The 19,497-nt window shown below is 37.3% G+C and overlaps 1 protein-coding gene across 1 annotated transcript in view; it reads left to right on the plus strand.

Annotated features, from left to right (window-relative positions):
• The window catches only part of LOC105545761 (phosphatidylinositol 3,4,5-trisphosphate 3-phosphatase TPTE2-like), an 87,556-nt gene that overhangs the window by 47,007 nt on the left and 21,052 nt on the right, over positions 1-19,497 (plus strand). The window contains exons 13-15 of the mRNA XM_011988791.1: positions 13,796-13,856; positions 14,670-14,751; positions 14,855-14,943. Of these exons, the coding sequence (XP_011844181.1) occupies positions 13,796-13,856; positions 14,670-14,751; positions 14,855-14,943 (232 nt within the window). The remainder of the gene's footprint in view (positions 1-13,795; positions 13,857-14,669; positions 14,752-14,854; positions 14,944-19,497) is intronic.

The following is a 19,497-nucleotide window of genomic DNA, read 5'->3' on the forward strand; positions in this document are numbered from 1 at the left end:
ATATATATATATAATCAAGAGCTTTAAAAACAGACATGGGAGAGATATGGCTGAAATCTAGGAAGCTCAAAGGTTCTCAAATAGAATCAACCCCAAAATGGTCTTCTCTGAGTTGTATAACAGTCAAACTTTCAGAAGTCAAAAAGACGGAATATTGGTCAGGTGCAGTGGCTCACACCTGTAATCCCAGGACTTTGGGAGGCTGAGGCAGGTGGATCACAAAGCCAGAAGTTCAAGACGAGCCTGGCCAACTTAAAGAAACCCCGTCTCTACTAATAATACAAAAGAACTTAGCTAGGTGTAGTGGCATGCACGTGTAGTTCTAGCTACTTGGGAGGCTGAATCATGAGAAATGCTTAAACCCAGGAGATGGAGTTTGCAGTAAGCTGAGATCACACCATTGCACTCCAACCTGGGTAACAGTGAGACTGTCCAAAAAAAAAAAGGAAATATTAAAAACAGCAAGAAAAAAGCATCAAGTCACATGTAAGGGAAACTCCTTTAGGTTAATAGTGGATTTCCCAATGGAAACTTTACAGGTCAGTAGATAATGGGATGATATAATCAATGTACTGAAAGGAAAAAAAAACTAAAAAACTATAAACTAAGAATACTATACCTAGCAGAGCTATCCTCTAGAAATGAGGGAGAAATAAAGTATTTCCTAGGCAAGCAAAACCTGAGAGAATTCATCACCACTAGACTGGCCTTACAGGGAATTCTACAAATGGGAGGTTCTACAAATGGAAGCAAGAGGATGATTACCATCATGAGAAACACAAAACTATGAAACTTACTGGTAGAGCAGATACATAAGAAAGAGAAAGAAATCAAACTTTATCACTACAGAAAACCACCAGCCCACAAAGATTAAAAAAAAAAAAATAGAGGAAGAAAAGAACACAGGATATAAAAAACAACCAAAAAAAAAAAAAAAGAATAAAATGACAGGACAAACCCTCATATATTAATAGTAACCTTGAAAGTAAACAGATCAAATTCCCACTTAAAAGATATAGAGTTGGTTGCCAAGATAAAACAAACAAACAAAAAACCCAACTACATACTGCCTACAAGAAACTAACTTCACCTGTACAGGTACTCGCAGACTGAAAGTGAAGGGACAGAAAAAGATATTCCAAGCAAACAGAAACCAAAAGTGAGCAGGAGTAGCCATACTTAAATGAGATAAAACAGACTTTAAGTCAAACTGTATAAGGAGACAAAGACAGACATTTTATAATGATGAAAGGATCAACTTAGCAATAGGATATAATAAGTGCAAATATATATGTACCCAACACTAGAGCACTCAGATAAACAAGGCAAATATTAGATCTAAAGGGAAAGACAGACTCCAATCCAGTAACAGTTGGGTTCTTAAACACCCCATAACACTTCACTCATAGCACTGGACAGATCATCTAGACAGAAAATCAATAAAGAAATGTCAGATTTCAGCTTATAGAGAGGAATAAGTTTTGATATTCTATAGCACTGTAGGATGACTACAGTTAATAATAATTTATTGTCTATTTTTAAATAGAGAGGCTCTTGAGTGTTCCCAGAACAAAGAATGGTAAATATTTGAGGTGATGGATATGCTGATTTTCCTGATTTGATCATTACACATTGTACACAGGTATTGAGATATCACTCTCTACCTTACAAATATGAACAAGTGTAATGTGTCAATTAAAATTTTTTTTAAAGAATGAAAAAAGCAAATTTTTTATTGAGACTTTTTTTTTTTGAGACGAAGTCTCACTGTGTAACTCAGGCTGGAGTGCAGTGGCACAATCTCGGCTCCCTGCAAACTCTGCCTCCCGGGTTCATGCTATTCTCCTACCTCAGCCTCCCAAGTAGCTGGGACTACAGGCGCCCCGCCCCATGCCCAGCTAATTTTTTGTATTTTTAGTAGAGACGGGGTTTCACCGTGTTAGCTAGGATGGTCTCAATCTCCTGACCTCGTGATCTGCCCACCTCGGCCTCCCAAAGTGCTGGGATTATAGGCGTGAGCCACTGTGCCCAGCTGTAAAAAGCAGATTTTTTGAAAGAAAGAAAAGAAAATAACATGACTTGGCTGAATGGTCCCATGTGGTGTCTCATTCTCTAGTAGGCTACTTCAGGTCTGTTCACATGATGGCAGTGGCAAGAGTACCAGGAGCAGCAAGCAAAACAATGTAAATCCTCTTAAGGTCCAGGCTCAAAATTAGTATAATATTACTTCTATCCCATTTTATTGGACAATGCAAATTATACTGCCAGTCTGGATTCAGAGTACAAAATAGACTCCAACTCCTGGTGGAAGGAATTGTAAAGAATCACGGATCTCTCTCTCTCTCTTTTTTTTTTTTTTTTTTTTTTGAGACAAAGTCTCACTCTGTGGTCCAGGCTGGAGTGCAGTGGTGCAATCTTTGCTCCCTGCAAGCTCCACCTCCCAGGTTCACGCCGTTCTCCTACCTCAGCCTCCCGAGCAGCTGGGACTACAGGTGTCCGCCACCACACCCAGCTAATTTTTTTGTATTTTTTTTGTTTAGTAGTGATGGGGTTTCATCGTGTTAGCCAGGATGGTCTCAATCTCCTGACCTTGTGATCTGCCCGCCTCGGCCTCCCAAAGTGCTGGGATTACAGGCTTGAGCCACCGCATCCGGCCGAGATCCTAAATTATGTGGCAGCATACTGCTTTAGGCTTCGTGGATGACTAAATTAATTTCAAACGTATAATGCTGTTTACTGTAAAATGCCAAGTGAAAGTCACGGTTTAATTTTATGTAATTTACAATACTTATTATACCTCAATAAAACTATAATTATCAAGGGCTGGTATCGGTTGCCAAGAGGTGGAAGGAGTACCTCTCTGCAGCGTGTTGGCTCAGGTGTGAACAGGACAAGGCCACAAGTTCGGCAACTTTTCAGAAAATGGCCTGGATCCCCAGCCTGAATCATCATCCCATGACTGGAGAATGTGGAGAGGTTATTGTATTAAGAAACTAATGATAAACCAAGGGCTATAGGAATTAAGAACAAGGACTAAAAGGGAAATGTTTAGAGTGATCCAGTATGGCCAATTAAAAGCAGCTGCACTCCCCAGCACTCACGAAGAGGAATGAAAAGGGGCAGGTGAATTCAGCACCTTCAACTGAGATATCCAGGTTCTTACATTGGGACTGACTGGAAGAACAGCTCGCCCCATGGAGAATGAAGAAAAGTGGCGAGAGGGTGCGATGGCCCAGCCGAGAGCAGCATGGAGCCAAAGGAACCCCCACTCCCGGCCAAGGGAAGCAGTGAGTGATTGTCCAATCCTGCTCAGGAGACAGTGCTTTTCCTATTGATCTTTGCAACCCATGGATCAGGGGATCCCCTTGTAAGCCCATGCCACCAGAGCTTTGTGTCTGATACACAGAGCTGTGTGGAGTCTCAGCAGATCAGATGCTCGGGCACACACAGAAACCCAGGTGTTTTACGTAATCTGGCCCCGAGATCCACAGCAAGTTGGGAAATCTGTCCATACATATTTTGGAAAGGGGCTGAATCCAGGGAGCCAAGCAGCGTCATTCTGCCAGCTCCGCTTCCACGATATCTCACAAGTTAAGACCCAGTGGCTTGGAATCTTAATCAGCCAACAGCAGCAGGTTGGATTCCACCTCAGATGGGTCTGAGTTCCCCAGGTGGTGGAGAGGGGCAGCCAGCATCACTGCAGTTCATAGACTCAGCCACTCCTGCCTGCCAGCTATGGAAAATACAGGTGGTCAGGAGGAGCAAGGGTTCCCTACAATGCAGCACACCTGCTCTACCACAAAGCAGCCAGACTGCTTCTTTGGATGGATCCCTGATCCCATGTCTCCTGACTGGGTACGAACTCCCAACAGGGGTCTCCAGCCACTTCCTACAGGTGTATGTAGACTTGCTACAGGTCAGTATCCCCCTGGGATGGAGCTTCCAAAGGAAGGAGCTGGCTGCCATCTTTGCTATTTCACAGCCTTCACTGGTAATACCTCCAGGTACACGGGAGAAAGTTAGGTGATTGGAGTCTGGAATGGACCCCTAGCAAACTGCAGAAGCACTATGGTAGAGTGGCTTGTTAAAAGAAATCAAACACAGAAAACAACAACAACCGCTCAAAGAAATCAGAGAAGACACACAAAAAAATGCAAAAACATCCCATGCTCATGGATGGGAAGAATCAATATCATGAAAATGGCCATACTGCCCAAAGTAATTTATAGATTCAATGCTATTCCCATTAAACTACTACTGAAATTCTTCACAGAATTAAAAAAAAAAACTATTTTAAAATTCATATGGAACAAAAGAACAATAAAAGAGCCCAAATACCTAAGACAGTCCCAAGCAAAAAGAACAAAGCAGGTGGCTCCCACTACCCAACTTCAAACTATACTATACTATAGGGCTACAGTAACCAAAACAGCATGGTACTAGTACAAGAACAGATGAATAGACCAATGGAACAGAATAGAAAACTCAGAAATAAGACTTCACACCTACAACGATTTGATCTTTAACAAACTTGACAAAAACAAGCAATGGGAAAAGGACTCCCTATTTATTAAATGGTACTGGAGTGCTGGCTAGCAGTATGTAGAAAATTGAAACTGGACTTTTTCCTTACACCATATCCAAAAATTAACTCCAGATGGATTAAAAACTTAAATGTAAAACCCCAAAATATAAAAACCCTAGAAGAAAATCTAGGTAGGCCATACCATTCAGGACATGGGCATGGGCAAAGATTTCATGATGAAAATGCCAAAAGCAATTACAACAAGTGTAAGAATTGACAAATGGGATCTAATTAAACTAAAGAGCTACAGAATGGGAGAAAATTTGTACAATCTATCTGTCTGACAAAGGTCTGATATTCAGATTCTACGAGGAACTTAAACAAATTTACAAGAAAACACACAACCCCATTAAAAAGTGGGCAAAGGCAAAGGATATGAACAGACACTTCTCAAAAGAAGACATACATGCAGTCAACGAAAATATGAAAAAAAAAAAAAAGCTCAACATCACTGACCGCTAAAGAAATGCAAACAAAACCACAATGAGATACCACCTCGTGTCAGTCAGAATGGCTATTACTAAAAAGTCTAAAAACAACAGATGCTGGCAAGATTGCAAAGAAAAAGAAATGCTTTTACACGGTTGGTGGGTGTGTAAATTAGTTCAACCATTGTAGAAGACAGTGTGGTAATTCCTCAAAGACATAGAGGCAGAAATAGTATTTGACCCAGCAATTCCATTACTGAGTATAGACCCAAAGGAATATAAATCACTGTCTTGTAAAGATACATACACATGTATATTCACTGAGGCAGTATTCACAATAGCAAAGACATGGAATCAACTTAAATGCCCATCAATGATAGATCGGATAAAGAAAATGTGGTACATAAACACCATGGTATACTGTACAGTCATAAAAAGGAACATTACATCCTTTGCAGAGACATGGATGGAACTGGAAGCTGTTATCCTCAGCAAACTACCACAGGAGCTGAAAACCAAGCACTGCATGTTCTCACACATAAATGAGAGCTGAATAATGAGATCACATGGACACATGGTGGGGAACAATGCACAGTGGGGCCTGTCAGGAAGGAGGGGATGGGAGAGGGAGAGTCCCAGGAAGAATAGCTAATGGGTGCTGGGCTTAATATGTAGGGATGAGATGATCTGTGTAGCAAACCACCATGGCACATGTTTACCTATGTAACAAACCTGCATATCCTGCACATGTACCCCTGAACCTAAAATACATAATCACATTTTTATTGAGGTATAGCAAATATGGTAAGTTGCACTAATCAAGTGTATGTCTTGATGATATTATATATAAGTGTATATGCATGTAACCAATGCCTCTGTCAATGTATTGGTCTATGACTGATCTCCGATTAATTGTTGTAAAGATAGAAAATACCAAGATTCATGTTTTTCATATAGCTGTCAATCCCTCCTGTACCATTTACTGTGAAGAGCATAATTTCCCCAATCAATTGCCGAGGTGTGTTTATTGCCAATCAAGTGAACATACATGTATAGGTTTGTTTCTCAGCTTTTTCTCCTTTTATTATGACTTGTCTATACTTAAGTCCAGATCACAGTTTTAAATATTATGGCTTAATAGTGAGTTTTGAAAACTTGTGTATAAGTCCCCCAACTTTGTACTTCTTAGTTTAAAAACTATTTTGGCTCTTCTAGATTTTTTTAATCTCCATGTACATTTTAGAATCATCTTGGCAATTTACACACACACACACACACGTAGTATTTTGACTTGGGCATTGACTACATTGCTTAATTTGGGGATAATTGATGTCTAAAAATACTGAGATTTCCAACTTATGAACATAATATATCTCTCTACTTATGTCTTCTTTGACTTCTTTTTGCAATGTTTGCAGTGTACAGGTTTTACACATTTTTTTTTTAAGATGGAGTCTCGCTCTGTTGCCCAGGCTGCAGTGCAGTGGCGCGATGTCCACTCACTGCAAGCTCTGCCTCCCGGGTTCGTACCATTCTCTTGCCTCAGCCTCCCAAGTAGCTGGGACCACAGGAGCCCGCCACCACACCCAGCTAATTTTTTTTCTTTCTTTCTTTTTTTTTTTTTTTTTGTATTTTAAGTAGAGACGGGGTTTCACGTGTTAGCCAGGATGGTCTCGATCTCCTGACCTCGTGATCTGCCCGCCTTGGCCTCCCAAAGTGCTGGGATTACAGGCATGAGCCACCGTGCCCGGCCTACACATCTTTTGTTAGTTTTACTTCTAGGCATTTGATAAGTTTTTATGCTGTTTTAAATGATATTTGAGTATCTTCATTTTCTAATTATTTGCTATTGGTGTGTAGGAACACACTTAATTTTTGTATATTGACTTTTGTTTTTAAATTTTAAGTTTTTAAGTTCTGGGATACATGTGCTGAACGTGCAGGTTGGTTTCATAGGTATACATGTGCCATGGTGGTTTGTGGCAGCTATCAACCCATCATCTAGGTTTTAAGTTCTTCATGCATTAGGTATTTGTCCTAATGCTCTCTTTCCCCTTTCCCCCGACCCCCGACAGGCCCTTTTCCCCTCCCTGTGTCCATTCTCGTTATTCAGCTCCCACTTCTGAGTGAGAACATGCGGTATCTGGTTTTCTGTTCCTATATTAGTTTGCTGAGGATGATGGTTTCCAGCTTCATCCATGTCCCTGCAAAGGGCATGAACTCATTCCTTTTCATGACTGCACAGTATTCCACGGTGTGTCTGTGTGCCACATTTTCTTTATCCAGTCTATCATGGATGGGCATTTGGGTTGGTTCCAAGGCTTTGCTATTGTAAATAGTGCTACAATAAACATATGTGTACATGTGTCTTTATAGTAGAATGATTTATAATCCTTTGGGTATACACCCAGTAATGAGATTGCTGGGTCAAGTGGTATTTCTGGTTCTAGATCCTTGAGGAATTGCCACACTGTCTTCCACAATGGTTAAACTAATTTACACTCCAGCCAACAGTGTAAAAGTGTTCCTGTTTCTCCACATCCTCTCCAGCATCTGTTGTCTCCAGACTTTTTAATGGTCGCCATTCTAACTGGCGTGAGATGGTATCTCACTGTGGTTTTGATTTGCATTTCTCTAATGACCAGTGATGGTGAGCCTTTTTTGTATGTTTGTTGGCCGCATAAATGTTTTCTTTTGAGAAGTGTCTGTTCATGTCCTTCACCCACTTTTTGATGGGGTTGTTTGTTTTCTTCTTGTAAATTTAAGTTCTTTGTAGATTTTGGATATTAGCCCTTTGTCAGATGGGTAGATTGCAAAAATTTTCTCCCATTCTGTAGGTTGCCTGTTCACTCTGATGATAGTTTCTTTTGCTGAGCAGAAGCTCTTTAGTTTAATTAGATCCCATTTGTCAATTTTGGCTGTTGTTGCAGTTGCTTTTGATGTTTTAGTCATGAAGTCTTTGCCCATGTCTGTGTCCTTAATGGTATTGCCCAGGTTTTCTTCTAGGGTTTTTATAGTTTTAGGTTTTATGTTTAAGTCTTTAATCCATGTTGAGTTAATTTTTGCATAAGGTGTAAGGAAGTGGTCCAGTTTCTGTTTTCTGCATATGGCTAGTTTTCCCAGCACCACTGATTAAATAGGGAATCCTTTCCCCATTGTTTGTTTTTGTCAGGTTTGTTGAAGATCAGATGGTTGTAGATGTGTAGTGTTATTTCTGAGGTCTCTGTTCTGTTCCATTGGTCTATATATCTGTTTTGGCACTAGTACCATGCTGTTTTGGTTACTGTAGACTTTTAGCGTAGTTTGAAGTCAGGCAGTGTGATGCTTCCAGCTTTGTTCTTTTTGCTTAGGATTGTCTTGCTATATGAGCTCTTTTTTGGTTCCATATGAAATTTAAAGTAGTTTTTTCTAGTTCTGTGACAAAAGTCAATGGTAGCTTGATGGGAATAGTATTGAAGCCATGAATTACTTTAGGCAGTATGGCCATTTTCACAATATTGATTCTTCCTATCCATGAGCATGGAATGTTTTTCTATTTGTTTGTTTAAGACAGGACCTTGCTCTGCCACCACAGGCTGGAGTGCAGTGGCATCTGGGCTCATGCAATTCAACCACCTCAGTCTCCCGCGTAGCTGGGACTAAAAGCAGGCACCACCACACTTGGCTAATTTTTTTTAAATTAATTTTTGTAGACAGGGAGTCTCACTGGTCTCACTGGCCCAGGCTGGTCTCGAACTCCTGGTTTCAAGCAATCCTCCCACCTCAGCCTCCCAAAGTGCTGGAATTACAGATGTGAGCCACCACACTTGGCCTTGTATATTAACTTTATATCTAGCATCCCTCATAAATTCACACATTCATTTTAATAATTAATGTGTAGATTCCCTGGGATTTTATGTATACAATCATAAAGTTACTACTTTCTTCCCAGTTTTTATACTTTTTTTCTTTCCTTATTGAATTATCTAAGACTTTCACTGTAATATTGAATAGAAATGGTAAGAGGAGGCAGCTTTGCCTTATTCCCAAACTCAGGTGGAAGGAATTTTATACCTCGCTATTTGAAATGATGTTTGCTATAGGCATTTGTAGTCATTCTTTACCAGATTAAGCCAATCCATTTTATTTCTAGTTTGCTAAAAGTTTTGAATCATGAATTGGTGTTGAGTAGATTCTGTATTTTTTCTGGATCTATCAAGGTAATCAAAGTGTTTTTGTGTTTTTCCCTTAATGAGATTTTCAAATGTTAAACCAACCTTTTTTATTTTTGGAATAAACTCCCTTTGGTCTTAATGTACTGTCTTTTTTATATATCACTAGATTCTGTTTGCTAATATTTTATTTAGAACTTTTCATCTATGTGCGTGAGTGATATGAAATTTTCTTTCCTTGAAATGTCTTTATCTCCTGGTCTACGATTACCTTAGCTTTGGTGTCTTGGATAACTCCTATCTGCTGAACTCATCTTCATCCTCCATCAGGAAGAATATGATGGATATGTTTCAGGGTAATGGCAAAAGGAAAGAGCTAGAGTGGAATCTTACGAGTGCTTTTGCAGGCCTCTCCTTTGTGACATCCCATTGACCAAGTCAACTCACATAATAGAACCAAAAGTTATAGTGAAAGGGCACTACAAAGTGAAATGTGAAGGCTGGGATTCAGGAAAAGATGAAGAATTGGGACCACTGATGGAATCATTCTACCTTTTTCTCAGGCAGGGAAGCATTTTTATACATGCAGATAGTTTACAAGAAATAACTACTATATAGTCAGAAACACAAGGCTTCAGCAGTTGTATAAAAATGCATTTGTAAATACCCAAAGACCTTGAATAGAAGGATCTGACCCACATCTCACCCAGGTTATGCTATTCCCAGCTAAGACATGATTCTACCACACCCTTGGCCAATTTTGAAAATTGTTTCAAACTGTTTATTTGAGGTGGAATTACTTTTCCTCTCCCATAATGGGAACAGTCATGGAGTAACATGACCAGGGTCCATTGGATGGGTCATGCCACTTGAGGGCAGCCATCCCCAAATTCCATCTTTATGGGTAAAGCATCTTTTGATTGCTAATATTGATTTTTAAAGCCGGTTGAGCTAATAACTGTGAGTTAATTATGGCATGTCTAAATTGAGTCAATTTTCTTTTAGTAGTTTTGGTGGTGCCTAATATCAATTTGGCAACACTTAATATTAGCTGGGGCATTTTTAAAAGCCAAAAACTTCACTTAGCATGTAAATCAAAACAAAGACATTACTATTTCCTTGTGGGGTGATCGCTAGACTATTGGTTTCTATCTGTTATTAAACTGTTATCTCCTTAGGGCATTGACAAAGTACTAATAGCTCACTGATTTCTTTACCATTTTTAATGAGAGTATCCAAAAAGGAGGTAATAAATCATGTGTTTCAATAAATGCCACAAATCATGAGCCACCCAAAAAGTAAATCTACTGTCTATATTAATATTTAGTCTTTCATCTTGCCAGAGCGCAGCCCCAAATCTAAGCTACTAGTTCAGCTACCTGGACAGGCCGAGAATTAGGCCATGGAACACTTCAGTCATTGCATGTTCAATGACAACAGCATATTCTGCACTTGGAATGCCTTTGTCATTTTTGAGAACCATCCACAGTGTGTATTAAATCAAGGCTGACTAAAAGGTACATGATTCAAATCCGGGTATACTTAGCTCCTGAGAGGATGCTAAACAGTCATGCGATTCCTCTTTATTCTTAAAAGATAATAAATTTGCAGGGTTACATTTCAAACAATATTGAATATGCAAAGCAGACCTTACAATTTCATAAGTGGTAAATTTACTAGTGGAGAAGTGTCAGATGCTGCCTTGAAGTAGCAGAAACTTTAAGAGATGAGGGACCCATAGAGTTAGTGGACACACAAGCACTGTGGTGGAAGCATCAACAAGTTTGGCCACTGCTACCACTTCATGCAGGTGCAGAGGGTGTACCTTTGCCTCCAAATCAAGGAATGTACTAAGATAGGCAGAGAGAAGAGTTGAGCAGATTTAGGAAAACCCGAAGGTGGAGATTGTTGCAAGAAGGCTTTCACAGAGTAGTATTTTCTACTTTTGCATCACAAGGAAGTTGCATCAGAAATTATAAACTTAGTAAGCCCATGCAAAGGCTGAGATATGAGATATACAATTACCTACAGTCCTAAAATCTTCTTAGCCATCTTTTAATTTCTGTTCTTGGTAGAATTGAATGCTCTTTATTCTGGTTGAAAATAGAAACTATCCATCTGGTGACAGCTTGTGACCAAAAAAATGTAGATTCTTTGCAGAGTTCACCTTTTCTCTAGATTCTTTATGTCCCTTTTCACCTTTGAATAAGAGGTATTTGGAGCCTTCAGTAAACTACTTAGATCAGGAAACACAGCAGTAAATCATCAATATATTGAGTCTCTATATATATATAAAAAATATAATTATTAAAAGTATATATACACATATATAATTACAAAAACTATATACACACACATACACACACATATATATGTGTATATATATATGTAATTTAATTTTAGACATTGAGAAAACTAGGAAGGGGATTCAGAAAATCCCTAAAGTTTAACCCTCCAGGGATATTTGTCTTCCCACGAAAAAGCAAATATTGCCTGTTTTTCTTTTTCATTTCTTTTTTTTTTTTCTTTTTTGAGGTGGAATCTTGCTCTGTCACCCAGGCTAGAGTGCAGTGGTGCAATCTCGGTTCACTGCAACCTCCGCCTCCCAGCTTCAAGAGATTCTCCTGCCTCAGCCTCCCAAGTAGCTGGGATTACAGGCACCTGCCACCGTGCCTGGCTAATTTTTATATTTTTAGTAGAGACTGGGTTTCACCATCTTGGCCAGACTGGTCTTGAACTCCTGACCTCATGGTCCACCAACCTCAGCCTCCCAAAGTGCTGGGATTACAGCTATGAGCCACCACACCCGGCCAGCTGTTTTTCTATATATGTATACTAAAGAAGACTGCACATAAATTACTGCATTGAGATATTTACTGGTTGAGAGAATGAAGAACAGGACAGTGTTCTAATGGTTGCATGATATTTCATTAGTGCTGTGATTAACCTCTAATGTTGGACATTTAAGTGTCACTATTATCAATAATACAGCAACAAATATCTTTGAGCATAAGGCTTTTTCTGTACAGATTGTTAGAAGTGAACTTACCTAGTTAAAGAGAATGAGTATTTTTAGGGTTCTTAATATATATTGCCAAATCCAAGAGCAATTGTATTATTGTATCAACAATAAATCAAAGTTTTTAATGTCATGTCTTATTTTGCCAGCATTGGATTTTCTCATTAAAAGAGAAAGGGCTAATTTCATGGGTGCAAAGGTCATGTCACTGTTGTTTTGACTTCGTTATTGGCGACACTGAATATTTATGTAGGTTGTTAATCAGTTTGATTTTCTCTTTTATGGATTGTTTGTGTCCTTGGCCCATTTATCTATAAGGTGAGGGAGTAATATTTAAGTTGTTGTTAATGAATTATTAATTTATTATCCTAGATGTAGTCCCCAACAGTCCATTTTTCTGAAAAAAATATTTTCCCCTATTGTTCATTATAGCATTTTTAAACAGAAATTTCAGAATTTTATGAAGTCAAACCCAAGGCTATTGATCTTCCGTTGATTCAACACTTTTAGTTCTTCCTCATCCAAAGAATTGATTAAAATTCACTTAAGTTTCTCATAGATAGTTGTAGTTTTTAATACGTAATTTCTAAACCTATATGGATTTTATGTAAGAAAATTCATGAATTCTGAAGTATGTGAAATGAAATGTTTTATCCTTCCCCTCTGCCACTATGCAGATTCAGGGTATTCATCTTTTTGACTTATTATTTCCTCCTAACATAGATAACCAATTTAATAAATGGATGACTTCGATGGCTTAATTTTATTTTTCCTCAATATTAAGCCAGTAAACATTGTTCTGAGGGTACTATACTAATCAGTTTTTGAAATTTTGTGTCATTTTTGTTGTAACATAGAGATATATACATATGTGTGTGTGTGTGTGTATGTTTCAGAAAGATATATTTCCTGAAAATATTGTTGGATTCATATAGTTATATTAACTATATTTCAAATAATAACTACTATTTGTTTTTCATTGGAAAGGTTATACATACACACACACACACACACACACACACACTTACTGGTACATATATATCTTCATTAAAAAACTAAGAGAACAGGTGAGCCAAAAAAGTCTCCATATAGTTACCAGTTATTTATAAATTGATATGTTTGTCTTTTTCTATCATGCATACACACACACAATCATACTGTAATACTTTTTGCATTTATTTGCTTACATAGTGCTTAGGTAGAATGTAATATTCAAATCACTATCTAAAAGACATACCTATTCAGAATTAAATTTAAATAAGAACCAATATGAATTAGATTTAAATAAAAATCACATTAACTGTGAATTAATGGTTTGGAACAAATTTACTTAAAGTTCGTTAACCATCTAATGTACTTTTCTGATAGCTTTAAACAGTATGTATTTACAATAGAGGCTAATCTGAGTAGTCAAACATATTTGTGGACTATTTGAAAAACCACAGTGGATTAGAACTTGAAATTGGCATACCCTTGTATTCCCTGAGTCTCCCCTAGAAGATGCTAGTGAGAGACAAAGTAATAGAAAGTAATAACCATTTTAGGTTCCTCCTAGGAAATGGCTTATGTTGGTGCCACACAAATATGTAAAATATGTGTTTCTCTGTTTTAGGAAGTTGTACAGTTTCTAGACAAGAAACATCCAAACCACTATCGAGTCTACAATCTATGCAGTATGTACATTACTCTGTATATTGCTACTGTAGATAGAAAACAGATTACTGAATGTAAGAAGATGATTTTGTTTTTTACATTGCATTTAATCATAAGTATTTGGCGCTGGTGCAGAAGGAATTTAAAAATCCCTATCTTGGACTGGCCCCATTTGGTAGAAAAAGTTAGCCCAGGAGCACAGAGTACCCTTATGAAGGAGGCAGCTCTGGCAGGACTAATGAGGCTGGAGTGGAGGCAAACCATTTTAGGGAAGATCTGTTCTGGCGATACTAGGTTTAGGAAAATCTGTCTGTTTTTCCTGCCAGATTGTGTTACGAGGACATAGACAATTTAACAAATGAATCCCCTGATCCATTAGCAGTGGGTTATGATGAGAGCAGGGCCGCAGACGGGAAAAAAGCAAAAAAACTCTTTAGAAAATCGGTCGCAACCCAGCTTACCACTCTGTCTTAATTTTTTTCTCTACCTGTATACTCAATAGACTGGGGGCAATCATTTTGGCCAGCTACATTTGCCTCTTGCATGGTTTCTAACTACCCTGCAATAATATAATGAATAGTCTGCTAGAAAGTTAAAAATTACACCTATTAAACCAAAATAAGTTGAGTTTAGGTGACGTGAGATGGATAGTCCACTACTATCCTTCTGTTTTTGAGACCCTTAAGTTTATTTTATTTAGAGCAGCAGGAGCAACTTGGAAAGCTCCTTTTGAAATGGATAGGGAATTTCTAATAAGATATTTTATATGATTCATAACTTCATCATTTACTGTGTTATATAGAGAGATATGACATACATGTTATTTATTTTAGGTGAAAGAGCTTATGATCCTAAGCATTTCCATAATAGGGTCAGTAGAATCATGATTGATGATCATAATGTCCCCACTCTATGGTAAGTTTTATGCTACGTTGACTATCAGAAGGGGGCTAAATATATTGGGCTTGATTTTTTGAAAATATTTTAATTCAACTAAAAATCCTAAACTTGAAATCAGGGAGATGGTAGCATTCTCCAAGGAAGTAGAGGAGTGGCTGGCTCAAGATCCTGAAAACATCATAGTGATTCACTGTAAAGGAGGCAAAGGTAATAACGTTTTCCTTTTTATTCCTCCCGTTCTAAAGACATGTAAATACATGTAAAGCACAGGAACAAGATATGTGTTGCTATTAAGTATTAGTAATTGTTAGCATTTAAAAATATTAGCTCTAAGACTGAAAGAAGGGAAGGAGAAAGGAAAGAGGAGAGGAACAAGAGTAGGAGACAGGGAGAGGATAAGGAAGGGAAGGAAAAAAGAACTAAGGAGGGTTGAGCATATTTTCCCTTGTTTTTCTACTATTTGGATATCTTTATTTTTCGTTTGCCAGTTTATATCTCTCAAAATACAAAGTCTTTAATTTTGGAGTGTCAGAGTACTTTTATTTAAGGCTGCTATTTTTATTTTTAAATTAACAAATAAAAAGTATATTTATGGCATACAACATGATGTTTTGATATATGTAAACATTGTAAAATGGCTAAATCAACCTAATTAACATATGCATTACTCCACATACTTTTTACTTTTTTGTGGTGAGAACATTTAAATTGCACTCTCTGAGTAATTTTCAAGTCTATATTATTATTAACTGTGGTCACCATGTTGTACAATGAATTTCCTGAACTTGTTCTTCCTGTCTAACTGAAATTTTGCATCCTTTAACTGACATCTCCACAATCCCTCCTTTTTGTTCCCCCCAGCCCCTGGTAACCACCATTCTACTCTCTGCTTCTATGAATTTGACTTTTTTAGAGTCCACAAATAAGTGAGACATCCAATATTTGTCTTTCTATGCCTGGCTCCTTTTGCTTAACATAACGGTCTCCAGTTTCATCCTTATTATCTCAAGTGACAGGATATCCTCTAAGGCTGAATAGTATGTTCTTATTTATATATAGCAGATATTCTTTATCCATTCATCCAGACATTTAGATTGACTCCATAGCTTGGCTATTATGAATAAGGCTGCAGTGAACATGGGAGTGCAGATTTCATTTCCTTTGGATATATACCCAGAAGTGGAATCTCCAAATCATATGGTAGTTCTATTTTTAGTTTTTTGAGGAATCCCCATGCTGTTTTCCATAATAACTACTAATTTACACTCAAACCAACAGTGTACAAGAGGGTTCTCTTTTCTCTACATCCTCACCAACTCTTCTTTTGTCTTTTTGTTAGTCACCATCCTAACAGGTATGAGGATATCTCTTTGTGGTTTTAATTTGCTTTTCCTGATGATTAATGATGTTGAGCATTTTTTCGTATACCTCTTGGCCATTCATATGTCTTCTTTTGAGAAATATCTTTTCAGGTTGTTTGCCCATTTTTTAGGCAAGTAACTTGTTCTCTTGCTATTGTGTTGCTTGAGTTCCTTTTTAAAAAAAAAAAAATTACCCTGTTCTCGAATATATGCTTTGCAGGTATTTTCTCCCATTCTGTAGGTTGTCTCTTTATAATTGTTTCCTTTGCTGTGCAAAAGCTTTTCAGTTTGATACAATGTCATTTGTCTATTTTTTCTTTTTTTGCCTATGCTTTTCAGTCATATCCAAAAAATTTTGGCCCAGACCAATGTCAAGAAGCTTTCCCCTATGTTTTCTTCTAGTAGTTTTCCAATTTCAAGTTTCACAGTTAAGTCTTTACTTTGAGTTGATTTTTGTATACTGGGTGAGATAGGGTGCAATTTCCTTCTTCCGCAAGTGGTTATCCAGTTTCCCCAGTATTGTTTGTTGAAGAGACTGTCCTTTCCTCATCGTGGATTCTTGGCACCTTTGTCGAAGATCAGCTGAAAAATGGGTGGATTTATTCTGGGCTTTCTATTCTGTTCCATTGGTCAATATATCTGTTTTTATTTAAGGTTGTTCTTAAACTTGGTGAGAATCTTTTAGATTAAGGGAACAACCCAGAGATGCTATTTCAAAAATTATACTGGACTTTTTCTAGTGTAATGATACAAAGAAGTTTAAATTGGTGGGGTTAAAATGGGCAGAAAAGCCACTTGTAAAACCAAACAATTTAAGTTCAGTTAGATTTTCTCTCATTCAGGTTTAGGCTTTGAATAATCATGTAAGGATATTTCACAATTTTTGACAAACATGAAGAATTACATTCTTAGAAGGCTGTAAAACCATTTTTATATCAAATTCCAGGAAAACATAACGCTGTAAACTGACTTATATAATTCAGTAAAATGAAGTTTTAGTCTTATTGAGAACTAGTTTCAAGCCCATTAGTTAATATACAGGTTCAGTGTTTAGCTCTACAGGTTTGAATATTCTGTATAAACTGGCAATTTACAATACCATAGTTAAATTAAGAAGATAGAGGTTGAATCATTTGAAGTTGCCAGTTTTTTAACCATCTTTTGGTTTAAAAATGGCCATTTCACATTGCTCAAACTAAAACGTTATTATCAAGCAGTAGCATCAGTTTTCTATTAACTAATGCTAATTCCTTGCTTGAAGGATTTGAAATTTGACTTTTTTCTAAAAACTTTTGCTGAGAAGGGGTTTGCATAATGTAAGTGTTCACTTAATATTTTGTTGATTTTTTGTGGTTGTTTAGAGGATATCCAGCTGGTATGCACCAGAGAAGCCTCTTTTTTAAAATGTTCATTTGTATTAGTCTTGCTGTCTTCTGATTGGTTGCTGCCTGCAGGTTACCAGTAGTATCAGGATAGTAGAAATACTTTATTATTGATTTATACGAGTTCTTTAAAGAATCTGAATGTCAATTTCTCTTAGTATTGCAAGTATATTCTCCCACTGTGTGTGTGTGTTTTTTTTAATTTGATTGTGATTTACTTTGTCGTATAAAAGTTTGTAAATTTTTGTTTTGTTTTGAGACACGGTCTCGTTCTGTCACCCAGACTGGAGTAGAACGGCTCAATCTCGGCTCGTTGCAGCCTCAATCTCCCTGTACTCAAGTGATCCTCCCACCTCAACTCCTCTGAGGAGGTGGGATTACAGACATGCGCCACCACACCTGGGTAATTTTTGTATTTTTTATATAGACAAGGTCTCCCTATATTGCCCAGACTGGTCTTAAACTCCTGGAGTTCAAATGTTCCACCTGCCTCAGCTTCCCAAAGTGCTGGGATTACATTGTGCTGGAAAGAAGTTTGTAATTTTGAATGTAGTAAAATGTGTTAGTCTATGTGTGTGTATGTATTTCATGCTTTTCTGTCATGTTTAGGAAATTCACCCCTATACTGAGGTAGTAAAGATATTCTACATTTCTTCAAAAATCTTCAAGTTGCATTTTTAATATTTGGGTCTTTAATCTAATTGAAATTTGGGGGAAGTTTTTTTTTTTCATATAGGTAACCAATGGTCCTAACACCATCAATTGCATGCTATTTTGTTCTCCATTTATTTGTAATTCCTCTCAATCATATACCAAGTTTCTACAAATATTCAAAATTGTTTCTAAGTTCTCTATATCACACTTTTGTAATTATTGTAGCTTTATATTGTAGTTTGATAGAGGCAGAATTGTCTTGCTCTTCTTGGAACGTTATTCATACATTAAATTTTAAAATAATTTTGTCAAGTTCCATTATAAAACACGTTTAGGATTTTCATTGGAACTACATTGAATTTATAGATTAACTTGAGAGAACTGACAACTTTGTGATATTAAGTTATACATGTGATTGATTTTGTTCATTCTTTAATAATATTTTATATTTTCTTCATCATGTCTTTGCATATATTTTCGGAAATTCATTCCTACACAAATTGTGACTGCAAATGGAATCTCTTTTTTTTTTTTCTTTTACATTTGGGTTGTTTCCAAATTTTACTATGATAAATAATGCTGCTTTTGTTTTTTGGACGGAGTCTCACTCTGTCACTCAGGGTGGAGTGCGGTGGTACGATCTCGCTGCACTGCAACCTCAGCCTCCCAGGTTCAAGCGATTCTTGTCCCTCAGCCTCTGGAGTAGCTGGGATTACAGGCACCTGCCACCATGCCTGGCTGCTTTGTATTTTTAGTGGAGACAGGCTTTCACCATGTTGGCCAGGCTGGTTTCGAACTCCTGACCTCAAGTGATCTGCCTACCACGGCCTCCCAAAGAGCTTATGGGGGTATTACAGGGGTAAGCCACGGCGCCTGGCCCAATGATGCTGCTTTTAAAAATACACATTTCTTGTTGCATATGTGGCTATATTTTTGTTGAGTATATACCTCAGACTGAAATGGTTCTGTCTTAGGGTAATTAATCTTGAACTTTATTTGATAATGTCACCTATTTCTAAAACAGTTGTACCAATTTTCACTCCACTGGTATTGTACACTCGAAGTGTTCCATATCTTCCCCAATACTTGCAATTCTGAGTATTTTTATTTTTAGTCGTTGGGTGTTTGTGTGATGGCATATTATGGTGGTGTTCATTTGCATTTCTGTAATTACTAATAAGATTGAGGAAGTTTTCTTAAGATTATTAAGTATTTGGATATCCTTTTTTGTAAAGTAACTATTAAATTTTCTTACCCATTTTTCTCCTGGATTATTTGTCTTTTTTCTCTTGATTTGCAGTTTTTTATGTATTCTGATTTCCATTCTGTTTTTGGTCATATATGTATTTCAAGAAACCTTTTCT

Source organism: Mandrillus leucophaeus, unplaced genomic scaffold, assembly GCF_000951045.1.
Source record: "Mandrillus leucophaeus isolate KB7577 unplaced genomic scaffold, Mleu.le_1.0 Scaffold338, whole genome shotgun sequence".
NCBI lineage: Eukaryota > Metazoa > Chordata > Mammalia > Primates > Cercopithecidae > Mandrillus > Mandrillus leucophaeus.